At 38.6% G+C, this 24,465-nt stretch overlaps 2 protein-coding genes across 3 annotated transcripts; one reads left to right on the top strand and one right to left on the bottom strand.

Moving 5' to 3' along the window:
- Positions 1-928: 928 nt before the first annotated feature.
- On the top strand, positions 929-14,384 carry rundc3b (RUN domain containing 3b). Of its 2 annotated transcripts, none has more exons than XM_062985526.1 (11): positions 929-1,094; positions 6,482-6,597; positions 8,660-8,793; positions 9,189-9,274; positions 9,801-9,890; positions 10,135-10,215; positions 10,396-10,567; positions 11,168-11,325; positions 12,457-12,606; positions 12,866-12,993; positions 13,701-14,384. In XM_062985526.1, the coding sequence occupies exons 1-11, from the start codon at positions 1,000-1,002 to the stop codon at positions 13,844-13,846; spliced, it is 1,356 nt and encodes a 451-aa protein (XP_062841596.1). In that variant the 5' UTR covers positions 929-999; the 3' UTR covers positions 13,847-14,384. The 2 variants fall into 2 exon arrangements, with proteins under 2 accessions (XP_062841596.1, XP_062841597.1); XM_062985527.1 differs by having other exon boundaries at positions 12,460-12,606.
- Positions 14,385-16,706: 2,322 nt separating this feature from the next.
- Positions 16,707-22,133, bottom strand: slc25a40 (solute carrier family 25 member 40). The gene is made up of 11 exons (XM_062985597.1): positions 22,007-22,133; positions 21,165-21,268; positions 20,394-20,453; positions 20,192-20,298; positions 20,027-20,094; positions 19,145-19,269; positions 18,670-18,843; positions 18,377-18,486; positions 18,142-18,223; positions 17,961-18,041; positions 16,707-17,697 (listed from the first exon to the last, which is right to left on the bottom strand). The coding sequence occupies exons 2-11, from the start codon at positions 21,256-21,258 to the stop codon at positions 17,555-17,557; spliced, it is 1,044 nt and encodes a 347-aa protein (XP_062841667.1). The 5' UTR covers positions 21,259-21,268; positions 22,007-22,133; the 3' UTR covers positions 16,707-17,554.
- Between the last annotated feature and the right edge of the window lie 2,332 nt (positions 22,134-24,465).

Genomic DNA, 24,465 nt, shown 5'->3' on the forward strand with positions numbered 1-24,465 from the left:
CCTAGCCACCGTGCTGCCCCTTCAAATGAATTAAGAGGGAAAAATAGTTATGCATGAGTGAAGTATATCATACTGATTGTTTTTTCAATCACTTAATTCATTTAATTTAACAAATTGTAATTAAATGGTGCACTGGGGCCCTCCACGACATGAACTCAACCCCCCACTCGCCAGGTCGTTATTATTATATTCCAATATTTTCGTAAAATATTAAAATAACTAAAACTGTGCATTGTAAATACCAGCATACAGCAATTGTATATATATATACTGTATATTTGTTTGTATTACTTTCAAAACATTCTACTTTTTTGTAATTATCATCTAGGTAGGGACAGTGGTAGCCATAGTGTGAAGGGTTTGGGCTGCTAACTAAAAGGTTAAGAGTTCGAATCCCAGCTTTGCCATGCAGCCACTGTTGGACCCTTGAGCAAGACCCTTAACCCTCTCTGCTCCAGACAGATAAAGACATTCAATCTTTTTCCAATTTTGTAGGAGGTTGTTTGGAACATTCAATAAAATTGCTTAAATTTTTTTCCGATTGAATTTAAAAGCCTAAAGACTTGATTATGCAGGTTAAATTTCACATAAAGAATTTAATAAATAAAATGCAAAATGACTGAACCCCCCTTCTCAAATGTAATCACACGTGGTATAGATGCTGCCTCCCAAACCACACCACATAGTGCACTCCAAACCTCACTACATAGTTGTCGAAATAGTGCAGAGTACCGGTTACCATAGTGACATAGGTGCGTAGTAATTGGGTATAGAGATTAATTTGTGGTTTGGGACACAGCCCGGGTTTCCTCCCCTCACTTCTCTGTGTTCTGCTGACCGAGCTTCACTCCTCAGCTCCTCTGTAAACAAGCATCAGCAGAAAGAGGAGGAGCGGCGGTGCGGCGTGGAAACCTGCGGACTGTCGGGGAAAAAAACACAGACAAAAGGAAAAAAGGGTGGGAAGATCTGCAGGTTAACAAGCTGAGCGATAAAGGGGGCATGGCATCCCCCAGTCCGGGGCTTAACGGGGCCCGCAAGAAAGCCGCAGCGAGGAACGGAGCGGTGGAGAGGAAGAATTTAATCACAGTGTGCAGGTAGATTCCGCATCACTCACCGCATGTTCACATGATAAAAAAGTCATCCTGCAGCACACACAGTGCAGTGTGCACAGCATGAACACCACAATCATTCAAACACATCATTAAACTGGTGACTGAAATGTAAAAAAAAAAAAAAATCTACACACAATTTAAAAATCAGGACCAGTTAAACCACCTGAGCCAGTAAGCAGTTCGCTTCACTTTGCGGTTGAATTCTGCCTCTGTTCATTTCAAAACTTGCGCTTCAGATTTATTTTATAATTTCTGCATCATTATTGTTGCATTTTGTGCAAGTTTGGGTTTGTCTGTTTCCTAATTAGTGTGCAGTACAGCTCTAAAACCAAATCTGTTAAAGTGAGCCCAGACTGAGCTTGCTGCACTCAACCAGGGTTGCCAGGGTTGCCAGATTGGTGTGTTTATATTGCATGTATTGTTAAAGTCCATAGCTTTTAATTATCAAAATGTTTATTGACGTTTTGAACCGGATACAACTGACTCATCATTAGCTATAAGATGATACTCTGCTATTTGCAAATCAAAACTTCTATATACAAAAATTACCTTTGAGTAATTAAAAACATTTGTACATGGGTAACACAGACAAGAGAACTTGAAAATAAGGCTTAATTAATAAGCATTAATTGCAGGATAATTTTATTGGCCATAGCTTTGAAATAAATTCTCTAACAAACTCATGGCCAGGTGTCCACAAACATTTGATCATGTACTGTGTAACTGTATAGGGAAAACTTATAAACTAGGCTACCTGGCTAAAATTTTTTTTGTAAGTTTTTGCCTATATAATTATGCAGCCTGGATTTGTTTGTTTGTGAGATCAGACCAGAAAAATGAAAAAAAAAAAAAAAAAAGTTGGGTGTTGAGGTCAGGGCTCTGTGCAGGCCACTTGAGTTCTAACCAAACCAAACTCATCAAAGCATGCCTTTATGGACCACAGTTTGTGCACAGGGGCACAGTTAAGTTGGAACAGGAAATGACTTTTTCCTATTGGTTGCTACAAAACTGGGAACATGTCATTTATTTTATACAAATAATTTCTAGACCTATTAGCTTTGAGTGTGACTAAAGCACCTAAAGTTTTCACCATTCGACCAAACTAAATGCTTAGACAAATTAGACATAAGTTATACAGTGTATCACAAATGTGAGTACACCCCTCACATTTCTGCAAATATTTCATTATATCTTTCCATGGGACAACACTATAGACATGAAACTTGGATATAACTTAGAGTAGTCAGTGTACAGCTTGTATAGCAGTGTAGATTTACTGTCTTCTGAAAATAACTCAACACACAGCCATTAATGTCTAAATAGCTGGCAACATAAGTGAGTACACCCCACAGTGAACATGTCCAAATTGTGCCCAAATGTGTCGTTGTCCCTCCCTGGTGTCATGTGTCAAGGTCCCAGGTGTAAATGGGGAGCAGGGCTGTTAAATTTGGTGTTTTGGGTACAATTCTCTCATACTGGCCACTGGATATTCAACATGGCACCTCATGGCAAAGAACTCTCTGAGGATGTGAGAAATAGAATTGTTGCTCTCCACAAAGATGGCCTGGGCTATAAGAAGATTGCTAACACCCTGAAACTGAGCTACAGCATGGTGGCCAAGGTCATACAGCGGTTTTCCAGGACAGGTTCCACTCGGAACAGGCTTCGCCAGGGTCGACCAAAGAAGTTGAGTCCACGTGTTCGGCGTCATATCCAGAGGTTGGCTTTAAAAAATAGACACATGAGTGCTGCCAGCATTGCTGCAGAGGTTGAAGACGTGGGAGGTCAGCCTGTCAGTGCTCAGACCATACGCCGCACACTGCATCAACTCGGTCTGCATGGTCGTCATCCCAGAAGGAAGCTGACGCACAAGAAAGCCAGCAAACAGTTTGCTGAAGACAAGCAGTCCAATAACATGGATTACTGGAATGCCCTGTGGTCTGACGAGACCAAGATAAACTTGTTTGGCTCAGATGGTGTCCAGCATGTGTGGCGGCGCCCTGGTGAGAAGTACCAAGACAACTGTATCTTGCCTACAGTCAAGCATGGTGGTGGTAGCATCATGGTCTTGGGCTGCATGAGTGTTGCTGGCACTGGGGAGCTGCAGGTCATTGAGGGAAACATGAATTCCAACATGTACTGTGACATTCTGAAACAGAGCATGATCCCCTCCCTTCGAAAACTGGGCCTCATGGCAGTTTTCCAACAGGATAACGACCCCAAACACAACCTCCAAGATGACAACTGCCTTGCTGAGGAAGCTGAAGGTAAAGGTGATGGACTAAACCCAATTGAGCACCTGTAGCGCATCCTCAAGTGGAAGGTGGAGGAGTTCAAGGTGTCTAACATCCACCAGCTCCGTGATGTCATCATGGAGGAGTGGAAGAGGATTCCAGTAGCAACCTGTGCAGCTCTGGTGAATTCCATGCCCAGGAGGGTTAAGGCAGTGCTGGATAATAATGGTGGTCACACAAAATATTGACACTTTGGGCACAATTTGGACATGTTCACTGTGGGGTGTACTCACTTATGTTGCCAGCCATTTAGACATTAATGGCTGTGTGTTGAGTTATTTTCAGAAGACAGTAAATCTACACTGCTATACAAGCTGTACACTGACTACTCTAAGTTATATCCAAGTTTTAGTTCTATAGTGTTGTCCCATGAAAAGATATAATAAAATATTTGCAGAAATGTGAGGGGTGTACTCACTTTTGTGATACACTGTATACCTGCAAAAGAAGCCATGTGTTAAGTAATTCCCTTATTTTTACCTTTTATTTTTACCTAAACAAGAATTGAATTTGGTTAGGGGTGTCCAAACTTTTGCACAAGATTGAATATACATTGTGTTGTGTCGAAACGTATGTGTGCAACTGACCATAACCTTGTTGTACACCATATTCCAGGCGGCACGGTGGCTTAGTGGGTAGCACTGTCGCCTCACAGCAAGAAGGTCCTGGGTTCAATCCCCAGGTGGGGTGGTCCGGGTCCTTTCTGTGTGGAGTTTGCATGTTCTCCCCGTGTCCACGTGGGTTTGCTCCGGGTGCTCCGGTTTCCTCCCACAGTCCAAAGACATGCAAGTGAGGTGAATTGGAGACACTAAATTGTCCATGACTGTGTTTGATATAACCTTGTGAACTGACGAACTTGTGTAATGAGTAACTACCGTTCCTGTCATGAATGTAAACAAAGTGTAAAACATGACGTTAAAATCCTAATAAACAAACAAACACCATATTCCAGTCTTTTGCATTAATATGGAGCCTTTCACAAATTTTGGTGTGTCTTTTGATATTTATGCATATTTATTTATCAGATCATTTGTGAGGTCAGGTACTCATGTTGGAAAAGAAGGCTTGAGGTCAGGGCTCTTTGGAGGCCACAAAAGTTTATAATTTTAAGTACATACTTTCTGGTTTGTACTTTAAAATATAATGTCAAAAGGCATTATGTGTCTTTAATTAAAGTTGTCATATGCAATGGAAGTGTATAAAAATGTTGAACACTCGGTTCTCCACTATACACATTTGGTGAACTTTACAATAATTACTCTGTAACTGTGTGGTTTATGAAAACGATTAGTTTTTCTGCCTCTTCTTAATTAAGCTGCATGTTTTGTTGGCACAAAGAAAGTAAATGTCATGAGCAAAATTAGCAGTGAAATGTCATTCTGCATCCCACCTGCCTAACGATGTCTGCAGGAGTCCACGGAAATCACAGGGCTAGAATTATTAAGAACACACTGTAATTAATGGCTGATAGAAAATAGATGCTAAAGGTCTTCAATAATTTCCTTCCTCATTTCCTCCTGTGATCAGAATAGATTTACAGGAGCAGATACTCTTGATGTGGAAAGGGCTGTGTGGTGATTTGTGAAGTGTGTGTTTGTGTGTATGTGTTTGTGCGTTTAATTTACTTGATTAATAATTCAGTGGATGCCAGCATGGGTGCATATAGGAAATACAGTTACATAAAATTGTTTGTGAACCCTTTTAAATTAGCAAGATGTTTGAATTGACTGTAAACTGTGGTCTGCTGAACTAAACACACATACTTATGTCTTTATTAAACATACTTAAAAACATCACTGCAGTCCAGGCTGGTTAAAATATATTACAGCTTGTTATTTATTTATGACAGAACCTCATTAACAAAAAATACATTAAGTAGTACATTTGGACTGTTTAGGTTCTTATTTTAACAGATTTCTCCAGGTCATAACACAACTTCATTCGGCCATTCCAAATCTTTCTCTCTCTATAAATCATTATAATGCAGTTGATTGACTTTAGGTAAATATACAATTACCTTGACATTTTCCTGTAACCATTTTAATACAATTTTAATTAATTGCAAGCTGTTTAGAGCTTAAATCAACAAAGAGGCCCAATTGAGGCAAGATTACCTTAGTTGTTTCAGCACAACCTTTTTCTTGCCCAACACACCACACCATTATCAGGATTAAATAGTAGCTGATGAGAATGAATGAATGTATGTATGGTCTTTAATACCACATATGCTGCGTGTCATTGTCATGGTTTTAGCCCTTTTTTAGCTAAGCCATTATGTAAAAGCAAGTCATACTTCTCTGTCTCTCTGTATAACCAGCACTGGGTCAAATGCTTACTTGATTAGCTGTGATAGGGATGTCAGTGGACATCATGAAAATATCGTCCCTAATTCTCTGACCATTAGTCCACCCTAAAGTGATGCAGCTCTTACTGGATTTGTTTGTTTGTGTGTATGTGTTTGTGTGAGACCAGAAAAATTCAAAAAGATGTTGGGGTTGAGGTCAGGGCTCTTTACACTTGAGTTCTAGCCAAACTCATCAAATCATGCCTTTATGGACCACACTTTGTGCACAGGGGCACAAAGACCTATTAGCTTTGAGTGTGACTAAAGCACATGAAGTTTTTAACTATGTCGTTTGTAACAAGTCACCTTCATCCACCATTCAATCAAACTAAATGCTCAGACAAATCAGACATAAATTATATACCTGCAAATTGGGAATGAAGAGTTAGTGCTAGTGGTTGATTTGAGAGCTCCGAGTCATAATAGAAAGCTGTAAAGGTAACGAGGCACTACAGAGCTGTTCAGAGCCGATCGAGTGATTCATGAACTCCAACTGCTCAGCTCAATGAAGTGTGATAAAGCACCTGTTGTTTTTAATCTTTTGGTCTGACAGGATTGAGGTGTTGTTTACCTGACCCAGGTTAAAACAGGACATCAGACAGGCACACTTTCTTTGTCTGTCTCAATCAGCTGATATTGTAATGTTGTTGTATTAAATAATACATGCACAGATTCTTGACAAATCAGCTAATCAGCTAATGCATTCCATTATGTTCAAATGTGTTTTTTAGGTTCTCTGTGAAAACTCTGATTGATCGTTCCTGTTTTGAGACTATAGATGACACGTCCCCAGAATTCATCAATTTTGTCTCCATTCTGGAGCAAATTCTCAGCCATCAGCTTAAAGGTAGGACAGCCAAACCCTAATCTAAATGTGTACAGTTCTGTTTCATCCCAAGGCATTGTTATGCTGATGCTGGAGCTGCCAGCTCCCAAAAATGCAAATGTCAACTCGTGTTGTGTGAAAATAATGCATGTTATGGTCAGGAATGTATTAAATGTTTGGCTGATAGTAGTTACAAGTAGTACACTTGTTCAATGCAGCAAATATGAAAAGGTGTAATGACCTGAGTGCCTTTAAGAAACCGCCTTTAATAGGCCTGTAAGCATCAGAAGCATTTTCTCAATTTATTCCATAGGTGTTGTATGGGCTTGGTTTCAGGCCTTTGTGCCATGTCCTTCACGCATCCACCAAACCATAATTTGTCCCTTAGGCTCCCAGATGGTACAGCGTGATTAATCACTTCAAAGAATACATTTCCACTGCTCCAAAATTCACAGATTAGGTTCTTTACAAAAAGACTAGACTATGTGAATGGTGATCTCAGGCTTGTGGCCATGTTAACATAGAACGAAAAATAATTAAACAACCTCTGCAACAAAATATTTGAAAATATCTGTTCTACAAATGTTGATGCATGTGGCATGTGTAATTATTTGAACTATATTATACTGAGATGGGTTTTATTTTATTGTTCCAAATACATTTGCACTCAAAATAAACCAAGGAAATTTTTTCAAGTGGCTTCTGGTGATTATGATAAAATGCTGAGTTAAAACAAAGAGTGGCTTAAATTATACTAGACTTTAACCCTCACATCTTAATGGCCTCTTAAATTCTCAGATACAGGTGATTGGATCTATTTTGGCCCTGAATCATATTTGCCAGTGATTCATTTATTAAGCTATTACTGCCATGCTGACCGCTTTTAGATGAAACAATAAAGATGAAGCTCACATTAGAGATTATTAATTTTGTTCTTTTGTTCATTGCCTGAATTGATTTGTTCTAAAAATGTGGGGCTTGATCCAAATATACCAAGCCACAATGTAAATGATAAGCTGTAATATGATGCACAGCAACAGTGTAACATTAAAATTAAAATATCATGACTTTTAATTGTCGATTATAAGTAATTATATATTTTAAACCAATTACATGTAGTATATACAATATCTGGAAGCCGCTGTGTCTCATGAACTAAAACTTATGCAAGCATGGTAATAGACATTTGAAATAATATTTCAAAAAGACCTAAAGGGCCACATTATTCCTTAATTGCTCCTTTAAAAGCTCTTTATACACATGCTAAAGCATGCTGACTGTCAAAGCTGCAGAACGTTAAGTGACTAGATTTTGACAGTTTTTTAATGTAAACATAATTACACTTCCATTAGTGTTCATTAGACACCTAAGATCCAGCAAAATCCATTAGCTTTGTGCAGACATTATGCATGTGAAGGCAAGTCTGGAGTCACACTTTTCAGTTTATTCTTTGTTTCTCTGTCTTGTGGCAGCAGCACACAATGTGCTATGACTTGCAAAAATTCTGAAAGGATATTAGCCTACAGGTAGCACAGTTTTGTCTCTGCTATTTGTGACTCTTAACGGCTAATACTAATGCATACATCATGTGGCCAAACGTATATTGACACCCCTCCTAAATATTGAGTTAAGATGTTTCAGCTACCGTCAGCTATTTTATAAAATATATGCTTCCAAATGTGTGGCAGCTATTTAGAGAAGGCCCTTTTGCACAATCTCTTTGTTTTAGGGTGATGTGAGAGCTTTGTTTTGGCAGTTCTGGCTGTGTCAAGATGTCAGGATCACTCGTTTCCGCCTACGCTCAGGTTTTGATTATAGCTCAGCAGATTCTCCAGCCCTCCGTCTGACACATTTTCCATCTACCTTCACATTTTAATCTTCATCTTTCAGTCTCATTTACAACACAATCTAAACAAAAAGAGGAAAAATAACATGCAGTTCCACAAAAACGACAAAGGTTTTCGAAAGGTTTCCTTTACCAAAAGTACAAAGTATTAGTTTATGTTAATCTTGAGTTTTTATTCATTCTGCATTAATCTCTTTTCTCTCTTCTCTCTTTCTTTCTCTTTCTTTCTGTTTGCAGGTCAGATTACATGGTTTGGCTCTGAGAGTCCACGTAGTTTTTGGGATTATGTACGTGTGGCCTGTAGCAAAGTCCCTCATAGTTGCATTTCCAGCATAGAGAGCATGGAAAATGTGCGCACTTCCAGAGCCAAGGTTAGGACACAAACACACTCGCAAACAAATACCAGCATAAAATTCATAGTGTATGTCCAGTATAAAAAACCCTCGGTCACCTTGAAACTCCAACATTTTTAATTACTATTTAGTGTATATGTATCAGATTTTTTTCTCTGTAAACGTTTAGTTTGTATGGGTTATGACTTTGTAACAATTATTACACTACAATAAAATGGGTCCATAAAAGTCCAAATTACTTTAATATACCCTGTTTTTTAAACCTTTTTTTAGTATAAGGACATTCTGCAAAATTTTTTTTAATCCTATTTAGAGATAATAGGCATGTACCCTCAACATTTTAAATTCACTACAAAACTACAGACTTTGAAGATTGAAATGAGGACAGCATTTTGTCTTTGTCTCTGACTTAGGGTCGGGCATGGATCAGAGTTGCCTTGATGGAGAAGCGGTTGTCCGAATATATAGCCTCCGCTTTGAGAGACTACAAAACCACAAGGTCTTACACACCCACTTAAAAGAACCATTTTAAGAGCTCACAGCTAATAATGCACATGTCTGCATGAGCGACCTGGCTGCATAACAACTGGTGTAGAGCACAGTACTTTCTGCTATCAAGAAAAGCTCTGATTTTTTTTTACAAAACTATTTAAACAAAAAAATGAAAGTGTGTGGTTATCAGATTTGTTTGAGTTTGGTTATTGCAAATCAAATGTCTTTCTTTTTGTAAAGCCGGTGCCTGGGTAAATACATGCAGCATGAAACCTGTGAATCTGGCAGATCTCTTTACTGAATTAAACACGATGCAGCAGGTCTAAAGTACAAGTGTACATGTACCGTAAAAGAGCCCATTATTATTATTAATGCTCCATTTACTCAAGTTTCCTTTTGCAACCAGTTTGTGTGCCTGTCAGTGAGATGAAGACTAATATCTTCTGTATATTCTGTTCTTTAACATGTAAGATCATCAGGAAAATAAAGTAAGTCGTTGTTTGTGCAGTTGTGTACGTGTTTGTGTTTATCAGGAGGTTTTATGAGGATGGTGCTTTACTGCTGGGAGATGAAGCAGGTCTGCTGGCAGATACTCTGATTGGTCTCAATGCTATTGATTTCAGGTAAACATCTTTCCCTAACCTCTCTTCCTCCTTTCTCTCTCTTGCTCTCTCACATTGACTCACTGGCTCGGTCAGTGGGATATTATTGACATTTTGCCATGTAGGAGATTGTTAATTATATAATTATTGGATTATTGCAGTTGCTTGTGTACATCTCACATACACACATATATACACACAAACATACACACATGTTACATACATGAAACAATTGACAATGAAATGTTTTGCTTATGGATTACAGTTTCTGTTTGAAGGGTGAGAGTTTGGATGGAAGTTGTCCTGCTGTTATTGACTACACACCCTACCTCAAGTTCACTCAAACGTAAGATTAAATGATTAAGCTACTGGACTAGTAATCAGAAAATTGCTCCATATTTGAATGGGTTGCTCTAAGCTTGTCAGTTATTGGTTACTGTTGACTATAGAATTGACAAAACATTGCATCCTTTATACAGACTGTAATATAAAATTGTAAACATGTTAACACCAGCGTGTGTTTCAGCTCGGACAGTATTAGTAGTGATGAGGAAGAGATGAGGACTCTGGGTAGCAGTGGCAGTGAAGCCAGCACTCCTGAATCAAACATGGCCGCCTGTCTCCGTATGGATTTAAGCAGCTGGTACAGCAAGTGTAAAAGAGTGGAGCAGAAATACAGGGAAGTGCTGGAACAGAAGGCAAGTGTCTAAGTTGATTGGAGTAAGTACTGACATAAAACAGGTTTCCCTTGAATTAGAAACTGCTGGATCATGAGTGAGACTGTCCAGAGCCAAGCAAGCTTTAAATTGCATTTGATAAGAGGCTAGTAAAATAAGGAATCACTGTTGTATCATCTGACCATCCAAATAAACATTTTCTTAAAAGATGGGAACATATTGGATTATCCTTGGCAAGGGACCAATGTTCCATGTACTTGAATAGGTACAGTTAAAGTAATATTTCTTCAGACACATAATTCAATTAAAATTAGTAACAATAAAAATAAGTTTTAAACCATCCACCTAAACCTATGAAGGTTTGTTTTGGACAAAGTGGTATGTTTCAGTCAAACCACCAATAAACTCCAGAGCAGTGGAAATGTGTTCTCTGGACAAATTTGATCAGAGGGCAACCAATTCGATGCCCAAGGATTTGAATGTGATGTGCATGTGTTAGGTATGAATTATTTTGGTCCGAAAGCCACATAGGGTTTCTGCTGCGGCAGTTCCACGGATAACGTTTTATCATATTTATTATATTTGGTGGGTTTCTACATGTGTGTGTGTGTGTGTGTACAGGGTTATCTGGAGGAGTTGGTGCGTTTGAGGGATGCTCAGCTCTCAGAGTCTGTCTCTCAGAATAAGGCTTTACTGCAGCGTTTTGCAGAAGCTGACATTAGCCACAAAGTGGAGAAGGAGCAGCTGGAATTCATCATACTGGAGCTTCAGGACCAGCTGTGAGTGCACACGCTTTGCTGTGTTTTTGCTTTAACCGTCGTGATACATTTAGTAGATGGTGTAAATATTCAGGTTATTATATATTCACAGATTAGTATTAATAAAACCCTTCATTTTTTCCATTATATAATATGTATTATATGCTTTAATGTTTTTCATTATATAATATACATATGCTTTCAGCGTTGTGGCTACATGAATTTTCACCAAGGTATTAAAATAGAAGGCGGGGCGAAACGAGTGCGTCTTTGATTCATGATTATGTACTTCAGCTCCCAGTCTGCATAATTTAATGTGTGGGCACAGTGGAGACTTTACAGCTGCAGAGGTGGCTTGTATTATTAATAAAGCTTGCGGATTGCCTTGCACCGATACTTTGTGGTTTTAAGGTCACTTCTCTGACAATTTGCATACAGTATTGCCTCGCTAACGCATACAGGGTGATACATGCTTTGTAATATGTGTACTATGTAATATGTAATAATTCCTAGGTGGGTGGATGTTTCGTAACTAATAGACTAATGGTTACATGGTGTCTGGAATTACTATTACTACCATATAAAAGCATAAAACAGTGGTGCTTAATCTTGGGGTTTGGACCTATAATGCTATTGGGTTGGATAATTCTTTAGAAAATTGTTAATATAAAGATCATGGCAGATAAAATTGATTAAAAATCTTAATTTAATAATTTCATTAACTAATACATCAGCCCACTACAGCCAAATCTCGGAATCGAGTTTCAAAAGTGCCACTGTCCTGCCAGGTGCTTAACAGACACTATTGGCCATGTCTGAGCAAGAGATCCAGACATTGGCATAAGCAGCAATAAAATACAAAAATGGGCGAGAAGGTCACCTGCGTGCACAGGGGAAATTGGGTACATCCAAATTGAGACAATATAACACCCCCCACATTCCTAAAAAACAACAACAATGATGCTGTGTTGATATTTTCTCCAGTTGCTTTGTTGGAATTTAATTATGGCAAATCAATTGGCTAAATGCAGAATTAAAACATAAAATGGTGTCATTTACCAAAAAATGGTTTCGAACCACTGACATAAAACCTGTCACTATAACTGACAACTTTTTTTTCTTTGGGGTGGTTGGGTGTGTTTCTAATACCAGCAGAACTGTACTGAAGAACCATGACCTGCGATCCAGACAGGAACTCACCTCTCACCTGACCAATCAGTGGCCCTCACCAGGCGTCATGGATACCAACGCGGTGGCTTTGGACACATTGCTCTATCAGAAACCCACTGGACGCTGGGACGAGTAGGAATCTCTATAATGTTTTTAGCGGCACCAGTTGATGAGTCTATCAGGGACCTTACAAAATCATTGTTGTTAAATCATTGTTTTTTTTTATTTTTGGAGTCTCTTATTATCTCTAAGCCAGGCAGATCTTTGTGTATTAAAATCAAGGCAAACACTTATTGCACAGCTATATTATTGGGTGTACCACCCAGGACTGGACAGTAGATGTAATATTGTTTTTAATATAAAAATAATGTATGTTTTTGTGCATTTACAGGAGGAGCTTTCCAAGTTTGGACCAGCTCTCTGCCGATATGAGTCTGTCTCAGACGTCTCTAGAGCCGGGACACACACACATACAAAGTCTGGACGGCAAAGCAGGACTGGCTCACTGGCACAGAGAAGGTACACTGGAGTGTGTGTGTGTGTCAGTGAGGTTGGCATTTATCCTCACGAAGAAAATCAATATGTGTTAGCGAGGATGATGTCATGTTGGCAGGCTCAGCACATGCGCTCCCAGTAGAGTCGATGACATCAATGTAATAGAAGCTAATAGAAGCTAATACTTTACCAAACAAGCATTGTTATTCATTCTAGTGATGCTTTGAGCTCTATTGGTGATTTTATTGGTTTGCCTTTTAGGGAGCTTTTCCTCACTCAGACATGGCTAACTGTATCCAAAGACAACCCCACCAGGTCAGTGTCACCAATAAGAGCCATAGTACAAGCCATTGTATTGAACATTTGTGAAGTTCGGTGAGTTAAGAGATGATGAATTTGGGTGTCCAGACATTTAGTCGGTCCTACCTGTCCGGCTTGAATAGTAGGGCTAGGGCTTGAATAGTAGGGCTAGGGCTTGAATAGTGGGGTTTTTAGCTTACCAATACTGACACAATCTTCGAATCCTGTCTACAATGACTGGTCTAGACTGTGTTCTTTTCACAGAATAGACACTAATATCAGTCTTTATTACACACTTATTGTAAGACCTGCTACAGGCTCTCTTCATTACAAATGACGGCTTTGAATTAACTCTGGAACCACATTCATTTGCACTGAGACAATGAGATGTCTATCTGTGTTGTTTATCGAGTATTTTTGTGTGTTCATAGGTAAAGAGGATACGCCATCTCTCAGAGGTCTGTGTGGATCTTTAACCTCAGTAGCCAGCTACAAGTCTCTGGCTAGTCTAAAGTCCAGTGAGTACCTGGCAAGTCCGACTACAGATATGACCAGTCCTGGACTGACTCCATCCTAAACACACATCCAGCCATACACATTTGTTACAGGCATTTAAACGAAAAACTGGTATTAGATTTTTTTACAGTCTTGGAATCAGACTGTGGACCAGATCGGACTGCACTGTGTCAAATCAGATTATCAGAGTTCTTGAAGCTGCCTAAATCAGTGTTAGATGCATATCTCGTGATAGATGTACATACCTTATGAATGAGCTTCTCCCAGAGGAGAATACATCTGTATTACTGTATACATTAAATTACTGTTACAAGTTGGGTGAAAAAGCTCACTTGACTGTGGACAGTGTCATGTATGTTTGTAGCTTTTAATTCATTCCAGATATTTTGTGGTTCCTGGATTAAATCTGACCATCTGGATAAAGTCCCTCATTGCATAAAGTTAAATTTTTAACCTTAACTTTTAACCTTGGTAAGAGACCACTGTTCCATGTACTTTTATAATGGGCCCAAAACATCCCACACCTGTTCCCAACAAGTATATGTAAACACTTGACCCTAATTGTATGCCATAAAATAAACATTATCTATACTCTCCAATATGTTAATGGAACTTAATGAAAACAACAAACCTGCATATGGAGCAATCACATCACATCTAGTGAGTGAGTAAAATAAATACAGAGCCATTCATATAAGTAAGCATTTCTATTTATTTACTTAAAACTGATTAAATAAAAATGCATGTCATTTTAATATGAATGTGAAATACAGTTTCTCACAAATTGACAAAGTAACTTCAATACAACATTTAAGTAAAAACTATATCAACTTTATTATTTCAACATCTGAGGCATTAGAAACACAACTAATATCCAACTGGACATATTAAGATTTACTTTCACATAGTTTCGTCTTAATTCAGTTTGTCCTTCTATCGGCCTGCTATATATTTCTATACGTTCAGGCACTTACCATGCCTCAGAAATAAGGCTTTTCATTTGTTTGCTTTATCTCCTGTGGTTCTAATGTGCTGTGACTCAGCTCAATCTATTAGCAGATACAAAAATGTGGAGACAGAAAAAAAAGGTAGATGGAAGATCACTGGTTCTAAAAAGTGAGCAACTTGATTATGATTCATGATTAGCAATTGTTTTATAACTACACTGAAACATGTGCAGGCAGCAGTTTACATACAGATGTATGCACAAATTTACATACACCTGTAAGAAGTGTATATTGTGGCAGTTTTGGGATTTTAATTATTTTTGCAGCTGTACTTTGTAAGTGAATAATTGGAGAAAACACACAATACAGTGGGGTTTTCAGTATTCATACTGTAGAATATACAATATTAATCTCATTATCAAATTTTTTTTTATCATAAAAACCACAACAAACATATAAAACAGCTTATATTGTAAAAATTTCTTTTAAAAGAGAAGAATGCTTTGATTGTTCAACATGCTCAGGTAGCGCAGTAGGCTATTACACTGGCCCAACACTATGTCTGAGGGATGAAAATGTCTGAAGCTCTGCAAAAGACTGGCACCCTGTGCAGGGTATTACTGCCTTTTTCCCAGTGTTTTCCTGTGGAAATGAACCTAATACTTAATGAATCAGATAAAGCAGTTGATGAAAATGAAATGAAATTTTGTTCACTGTTGTGTTATAAAATATAAAAAATGTTTAAAACTAGGATTGTCATGACATACATGTTCTTGTACACATATTAAACTGTGTTCACATATTAATTTAAACTCGAAAATTGAAGTATTTTATCTAAAGGGGGTTACAATTACATGCAAGATGTGAAATCTCACACAGCCAGACATGATACAGGGGTTGGACAAAATAACTGAAACACCTGGTTTTAGACCACAATAATTTATTAGTATGGTGTAGGGCCTCCTTTTGCGGCCAATACAGCGTCAATTCGTCTTGGAAATGACATATACAAGTCCTGCACAGTGGTCAGAGGGATTTTAAGCCATTCTTCTTGCAGGATAGTGGCCAGGTCACTACGTGATGCTGGTGGAGGAAAACGTTTCCTGACTCGCTTCTCCAAAACACCTCAAAGTGGCTCAATAATATATAGATCTGGTGACTGTGCAGGCCATGGGAGATGTTCAACTTCACTTTCATGTTCATCAAACCAATGTGTATTGGTGCATTGTCATCCTGATACATGGCACCGCCATTGGATGCACATGGTCCTCCAGAATGGTTCGGTAGTCCTTGGCAGTGACGCGCCCATCTAGCACAAGTATTGGGCCAAGGGAATGCCATGATATGGCAGCCCAAACCATCACTGATCCACCCCCATGCTTCACTCTGGGCATGCAACAGTCTGGGTGGTACGCTTCTTTGGGGCTTCTCCACACCGTAACTCTCCCGGATGTGGGGAAAACAGTAAAGGTGGACTCATCAGAGAACAATACATGTTTCACATTGTCCACAGCCCAAGATTTGCGCTCCTTGCACCATTGAAACCGACGTTTGGCATCGGCACGAGTGACCAAAGGTTTGGCTATAGCAGCCTGGCCGTGTATATTGACCCTGTGGAGCTCCCGACGGACAGTTCTGGTGGAAACAGGAGAGTTGAGGTGCACATTTAATTCTGCCGTGATTTGGGCAGCCGTGGTTTTATGTTTTTTGGATACAATCCGGGTTAGCACCCAAACATCCCTTTCAGACAGCTTCCTCTTACGTCCACAGTTAATCCTGTTGGATGTGGTTTGTCCTTCTTGGTGGTATGCTGACATTACCCTGGATACCGTGGCTCTTGATACATCACAAAGACTTGCTGTCTTGGTCACAGATGCGCCAGCAAGACGTGCACCAACAATTTGTCCTCTTTTGAACTCTGGTATGTCACCCATAATGTTGTGTGCATTGCAATATTTTGAGCAAAACTGTGCTCTTACCCTGCTAATTGAACCTTCACACTCTGCTCTTACTGGTGCAATGTGCAATTAATGAAGATTGGCCACCAGACTGGTCCAATTTAGCCATGAAACCTCCCACACTAAAATGACAGGTGTTTCAGTTATTTTGTCCAACCCCTGTATGTTATCAGAGTGAGAGCTAGTGCAATTCAGGGCAATATTTTGATCACAGGGTAATAACGCACCCATCATCACAAGATCCCTCTTTTTGTTCAAAAGAAACATAAAAACTGTATATGCAGCTGCTTGGAAACATTATGTAGTAATGAAGACTTGTATATTTTGCACAAGATGGGAGGCTCATTTAAAACAGCATAAACAAGTGAAGCAGGTTCTCAGGTGGCACTAATACACTAGCCACAGAGGGAGGGAAGGACGAATGGGGTACAGCCTGCAACAGCGACTACAACTGTCTGATTAAAGAGCCAACATGAGTGGTGAAATAATATGGAAAAAGAAATGTAGGTTGGTGCTCCGAGCCATCCTATAAGAAGCTGCCGTTGGTCAGTGTCAAAAGTCCGGGGATTCTAAAATAAAAGAAGACGGACAATACTGGAGTAATTTAAATAAAGAAGCTGTTGGCCTCTTGTACTGGGGTTACATTTCTTGACTGATTGACACAGTCCTGTAACTGATTGACACAGTCCTGTAAAGCAGCCAGACTTATCCCGCACAAATCAGACCAAAAATTGAGTTTCACATACAAATAAAAATGCTGGTAATAAAATTAATAATTAAAAAAGCGCTGTAGTAAAGACAATCTGATATTTTGGGAAGAATGAAAGAGGGATAGTGGATTTAACTGGGTACATAGAATGTGTGTTAGAGCGATCGAGTATTGTTGGTTTGGAGTGTCAAAACTGGTCTCTCCTGGTTCTGTTTGCGGAAGAAGGCCTTGCCAAACTCATAGGTGCTGATCATTATTGCACAAGCTGGAGCCACTTTTATCAGTCTGGGCATAAAACCTGATAGAAAGAGAGAAAATATGAATCAATGTATAGCCAAAAGTGAAGGTGTTCCTACATCTTAATGCTCATTGTGTTGGAATGGAATGCCCTACAAGATCATGGTCAGGTATACTGGATGAGGTCTATTAATGGCAAAATAAATGAGTGACACACAGGATTCCTCCATATTTCTGTCATGGGATTCGATCAGCAAAGCAGTCCAGTGTTTTCAGTTTTAAATGCATGCAAAAAAAATTGTGCTGTAATTTGGTTCTACTTACCTGCAAAAAGTCCTCTGACACCTGATTCTGCCACAATTCTTTTCATCACATTATATGTTGAACTGGAAGCTCGAGGTGACACTATACAAGGAAATGCACAAATTGGTAAACTTCAGGTTCATGACTTATCAGCAACAACCATTCTGCAATGATTTTAGAACAAAAGCCCTAAAAAACATACAGTTCTTGGCCTGCAGTTCTCCCAGCTCCACCTGCCTTCTCGTCTTCACCACATCAAATGGCAGAGTAGCAATCGATGCAATCTGAAATAAAAAAGGTTTAGGAATTTACAAAGTTGCATGTTGTGCTGAATAACTGTTGTTTTCTTGTGGCAGACTGCCATCTAGCCCCTCTTACTGAAATCACACAGAACAATCATTATTGTCCAGAAAATACAGCAAGCAGTCCAAACTTACAGATCCAGACACGGCACCTGAGATGAAGGTGATGCTGAAGGTGGGTTCACTGATCTTGTTGTACTGACATAACCAGGCTTTGGCTTTCTCATAATTATACCAGTACATTGCTGGAAAAAATTAAGAATGAAAGAAAGACAGGATGAAAGAGAGAGAGAGCAGACAGATGGGGCACGGTTAGAATGCTATATTGTTTAGAAAACCTGTGGAGTCAAATCTGTTCAAACATCTATAGACAGATAAAGTATCAACATCTCATTACTGACTCAAGTAATCATGTAAAAAACCTTTACCTGAAAATGGTACATCTCTGAGAAGAGTGGGCCCAAGACCTCTCCAAAGAGTGAGCCAGCCTTCAGTGTGCACAGCTGAGCGAATCACAGCGCTTAGTTCTCTGTACGACTGTCTCTGTGATTGCAGCTTAGTGCGGATCAGTTCTAATGGACTAATCAATGTAGCAGAACCAACTAAATCAAACACACACACACATTGTTCTGATTAACCTCATAAAACACTGCAAGACTTTCAAAATGCTGTAGACTACCAATCCACAAAATATTTCATTATTATCATTACCAATATTTCATTGTTGTCATTTAGCAATCAAATAACACTATTGTAAAAGTTTGGTGAACAGTAAAGTTGGCTTCTGTTTTGTTGAGGTGCAGATCTGCTCTATGTTCAGATAAAGCATAAACAAGGAAACATTGAGGCATAAACTGATTTGCCCACCCCTTTCAATTCTAAACACAGTGGAGTAAATGTCACCTCTGGCAACAGCTCCTGCCAACAACGGCGCCATTTCAGCCCTTTCCCCCATCTGAAGTCTGAAAGCAGCACAGAGCTGATCATAAGCAGTGAAGTAAATCACTGTGGCTGGCACTGCCATCACTCTGCCAAGAGAAAATGCTGCATTAGTGCATACCCTTATAACAGTGCAAGTCTTCCATTTAAAAACCAGAGGCAGTAAAGATAAAAAAAGACAACAAGAAACCATCTTAGTAAAGATCGATATGAATAAAAGAGAAGCTCTGCATACACTTGAGACGTGTGCATATTTAATGCCACTGTACATACTTAAGTGTGTTATAGTTTTTATTTTCTAGTTTTGATTCATAAAGAGGATTATATTTTATTGCATATTTATGTATCGGATTGTTTTGTGATGTCGATTGCTGACTCACTGTACAGCTGTGGCTAAAAGTAAAACACATATCGATTATTATAGCCCCCGATCGGAAGTATTATTAACTACATGCCACACCAAAGTGTTCTTATTGTATGTTAGTCAAATGTATTTTTCCCTTCAAAATAGGTGGTTTATAGCATGCTAATCGATAAAAAGTACCAGACTTTAAATGATTAATAGAAACCTTGGAGCTCTGCTAATGGTATCAAAATAGAAAAATACTAGTCAAGGCTTCAGCACATGCAGCGGAGGAAACCTTGAGCATAGAGTGTTTCATTGTATGTCTTATGGCTTTACATAAGAGTGATCTAATGCTGGCTGACTGGCCTTTTATTGGATGTTTGAATTATTTAAGAAGTAATAATGACATTTTATACGTACATACATACATACGCCATTGCGTCTATTTAGGTTTGTATTTCTACCTTTTTTACTAAGTAAAAAAATAATAGATGACTAACAGTGTTGGGGGGAGGCCACTCCACAGTGCCTTGATTCCTTCCATGCGTAAAATCTTGATGAAAGCATCCTATCAAAAATATGATCAATATAGTCAGTAAAAGCTTCAGCACAACTGTAGATTTACTGCATAGCAAATAAACGTATCTCTGCCAAAAAAGACTCACTAGTGTGCCACTGAAATGCCCACGAGGTTTGTACCATGCCCTGCTGTTCCCATTTTCACACACGCATATGTGATCCATCAGGCCGTTGCAGTACACAAAACATTTTCCTGCGTGGCAGATATAAAGTGTGATCATGCATTAATTAAAAAAGTTAGTGATAAAGGAAACTTTGGTTCAAAATTTAAGCTGTTCATGTTCGTACCTTTAGTTAAAGGAATTTTCTGGGCTTGCAGTCTGATCTTAATGACATCTAGCGGAGTTACTGTAAAAAAGAAGAATTATAAAGTCACTCCTTTTATAACTTGGCCAGAGGACAAACATTTTTTTATGTTGCAAGGATGCCACAGGTTAAATTTAACCCACAATGTCCACAAGCACCTGTCCTCTCAGACAAATGGAAAGCCACCGAGCACTTACTGTATTTGCAGCAGCTATTCATAGATTCTTACAGAAAGCCCTAACATGTATTCCTCCACCACTATTACTAACACCTCAACCAGACAGTAGGTGTCACTGATGTAGCAGCAATAATGGAATTCCAGTCGGACTTCACTATGGAGAAACTGCTGATTGTATCTTTTGAGCACCCGGCCAGGTCTGTGGCACTGCACTCCCCCAGGTTATCATGCTGTTACATGATTAAATCAAGCAATGAGATTAAATGAGATTATCATGCACAGCAGTGGCTTGTGTTTTTGTACTTCCTACTTCCTTATCTTTGTAGTTTCATGAGAAAACAATGGTCAAATTAAGGTCTTATTTTGGTCAGTTAGCTGCATGTGTGTGAGCCTTCAAGATTAATCTGGTATAAGTGTTTTATACACATTAAAGCACCTTAAGGTTAGACTTAAGTCGACTATGGGCAATAATGCCCATGGTTTTGAATCAGGTAATACTGAGTAGTTTTCTCTGTTATTGGTGATATATTATCATATTATATGTGAGCAGTGTGTCTGTTGTTAACCACACTTACCAAACAGTGAAGTGAGTAAAGCACCAGAACAAGAGGCCACCATCTGCTGAACTGGAGTTATACTGTCCCTAGAACTTGAACTCTGAGATGCCATCTTGAAAAGTCTGGTGTAGAAAGATACATCAATACAAATAAAGAAGTCATTTTTTTTCACTTACATTTTTTTGTTTTAGTTTACTTCTTGTTAATAAATCTACTTAAAATTTACACATATGGCTATTTCATACACAGAAATATAAAAAAAACGTTTTTGTTAATAAGTATGTTTATTTGGCATTGTTTAAAAATAAAATGTAATATTTAATATTGTATTCGGATAACTCAAATATATAAACTCAATATGACAGCATAAACTAGGAGTGCATAATTTATCAGTGAAAATGTGATCTGTTTGATCAGTTCTGTCTAGCGTTTTCCTTATAAACGTATTCAAGAAAAAAGCCCGTTTCCAAACCAAATTACATTACAGGAGTTAATAAACAGGAAAAACATAATTGCATGTTCTCCCAGTGTCTATGTGGGTTTCCTCCGAAAGCTCCGGTTTTCTTCCACAGTCCAAAGACATGCAGGCAGGTTAATTCGAGATGACCGTGTCTGACATTAAACCTGATGAATCTGATGACTCTTGTGTAACGAGTAACTACCGTTTCTGTCATGAATGTAACCAAAGGGTTTTCTTATAAATGTTTTTAAACACTGCAATTATGACAATTTAAAACTTTTCTGCTAGACTGAAAAAGCCTAACTGTTACCTTCTACAGTAAAACCAGGCAGGTTACTGTATCACTATGTCTGTGACTCTTACATAAACCTCCAACAACTAGTAATCTGAGGTCTCTTACCTTGGTTTGGTGTTTCAGCTGAGTTAATGTTGTGTTTTGTTCTTTTGTAATGAATGTATCATCAGATTGAAAACACAGATCTGCACTTTCACCAGCATGGACTCTCCACTGCTGTAGCTGTTCAGCTAACTACTCAACAGCAACTCATACAGATCTGCAAATAGTCTGTAAATCTACGACATTTTCAAGATGACAGCATTAAATCGAGGTATAAACTGACTATCCGGGACGAAAAAAATGCAAAGTGATTGCTTTGCAGAGGTGTTACACAGCGACATTACTCACAAATAACAGCTCCTAAAAGTTCACGTTGTTTCTACCCTGCACATGACATTGTGTTCATATTGCGTCTGTACTTCAGATCAGCACATTCGTCAACATATCGGTAAAAAGGCATTTACATTACGTAATGTACACCTTAATATTTTGAAAAATTATGATTAATGATCACAATTAAACTAATTTAACGTAATGTAATGATAATGTGAAATAACTCGTTAAAAATTATTATATCAATTTTGTCAAAATGAGGCAAATTCCTGTGGCAAATTATGTCGAAAGTACACATGGGAAACCAAGGAGGGATTCTTGTATCTTAAAGCTGTAGTTACATAACAAAATGCATGCTATCAATCTAGTTAGTGCGTTACTATTTAATTAATACAGTGTAGTGCACTATCCTTGCATACTCATGAGTCTGAACTCTGAACGTCATGTTTGTTTGTTTGTTATGGTTTTAACGTCATGTTTTACACTTTTGGTTACATTCATGACAGGAACGGTAGTTAATCATTACACAAGATTCATTACTTCACACAAGTTTTTATATCAAACACAGTCTTGGACAATTGAGTATCTCCAATTCACCTCACTTGCATGTCTTTGGACTGTGGGAGGAAACCGGAGCACCCGGAGGAAACCCACGCAGACACTGGGAGAACATGCAAACTCCACACAGAAAGGACCCGGACCGCCCCACCTGGGGATCGAATCCAGGATGTTCTTGCTGTGAGGCAACAGTGCTACCCACTTAATCACCGTACCCGCCCCTGAACATCATGAAGCACACGTTATTTATTACAGTTTGCTTTCACCAAGTTATTTTTTGTACTTATTTCATGATTATTTATACATTAAAGTATGTATGGATAAGATATTAGTGTGTGATTTGGGACACAACCAATAACTTGCCCTGAAGAAGTGACAACCCGAATACTATTGTTCTACAAACCTCAGTACAAGAGGAGTTGGGACAATGATTGAAATGCAAATAAAAATGGAAAGCAGTGGTGTATAAATCTACTTTATTGTCAGATATATTTGTATTTATAGCAGATAACTTCTTTCTCATTTTAATATATCTTAAAATCTTACTATTAGATTATAATATCTGCTTATAGCATTGTGCACCAATGTATTACATTCCGATTATCTTATTTATTCCTTTTATAATAATAATAATAATAATTATTATTATTATTAATATTATTATTATTATTAGGGGAGTGCAGGTTACAGAACCATGCCCACCTGCCATACCATTGAGGCCGGCAGGGGGGATGGAAACACAGATAACTTACAATGGTGTTTCTTTTTAATAGGCAGTCTCTGTGCCTCATCAGTATTAATTTACTGCAGCTAAGAGAGCCTCGAATGTGTTGTATGGTGTTCACACTTTCCTAACCCCTGGACACTTTGTGATTTCAGTACTTTTGCTTCTACAAGCTCATTTGGCAGCATTCTTTGAGTTTCTTTCTAAAGCACTCAAGACGATGTGCTGGCACCTCTCTGCAGTCACAGTTTTACTGCCCTGAATGGCCGAGCCCCACTAGTGGATCCACACTGGATGCAGGGTGTGTTAGTTGGTGGAGTGGCTGCTTCTCTTTTTTATAGCCACTATAGGCTGATTTCCTCTACTGTCATGCCTTTTTTGAGAACACAGGTTTGAGATTGAGTAGCCAGTGTGTTGGCATCTCAGATTTAACCTTTTTTTATTTATCTAATTTTATTGTACTTTCCTCTGTGGTCATGCTGGGGGCTTATGGTCCTTACTACTGCCTGTGAGCACTACTTGTTGTTTTGGAGAGACTTTAACCCAGTCGTGTGGGCAGAACGATTTGGCCCTTATCAGTGTCAGTCAGGTCTTTATGCTGCCCATATCTGCTTTATTCTACGTGTGAGCTACAAGCAAAATAGTCATGCACATTTTTAGAAGGTGGTTTTTAAGTTTTGGGTCATAAGTAGTAATTAGGCTGACACCAATGTTGATTCTGTGTACAGTTTGTGTACAAAATGTGTGTACAGTAATCTGAAATAATCATGGACTAAAATTCCAATATACACCTCTGTGTCTATGATACCTTCCCACATACCTAAACTGCACATCAACATAAGTACTCAAATGCACTTCTTTACTTTTAAGATTAGCGGGGCGGCACGGTGGCTAAGTGGGTAGCACT

The sequence above is a fragment of the Trichomycterus rosablanca genome, chromosome 23, assembly GCF_030014385.1.
Source record: "Trichomycterus rosablanca isolate fTriRos1 chromosome 23, fTriRos1.hap1, whole genome shotgun sequence".
Classification (NCBI taxonomy): Eukaryota; Metazoa; Chordata; class Actinopteri; order Siluriformes; family Trichomycteridae; genus Trichomycterus; species Trichomycterus rosablanca.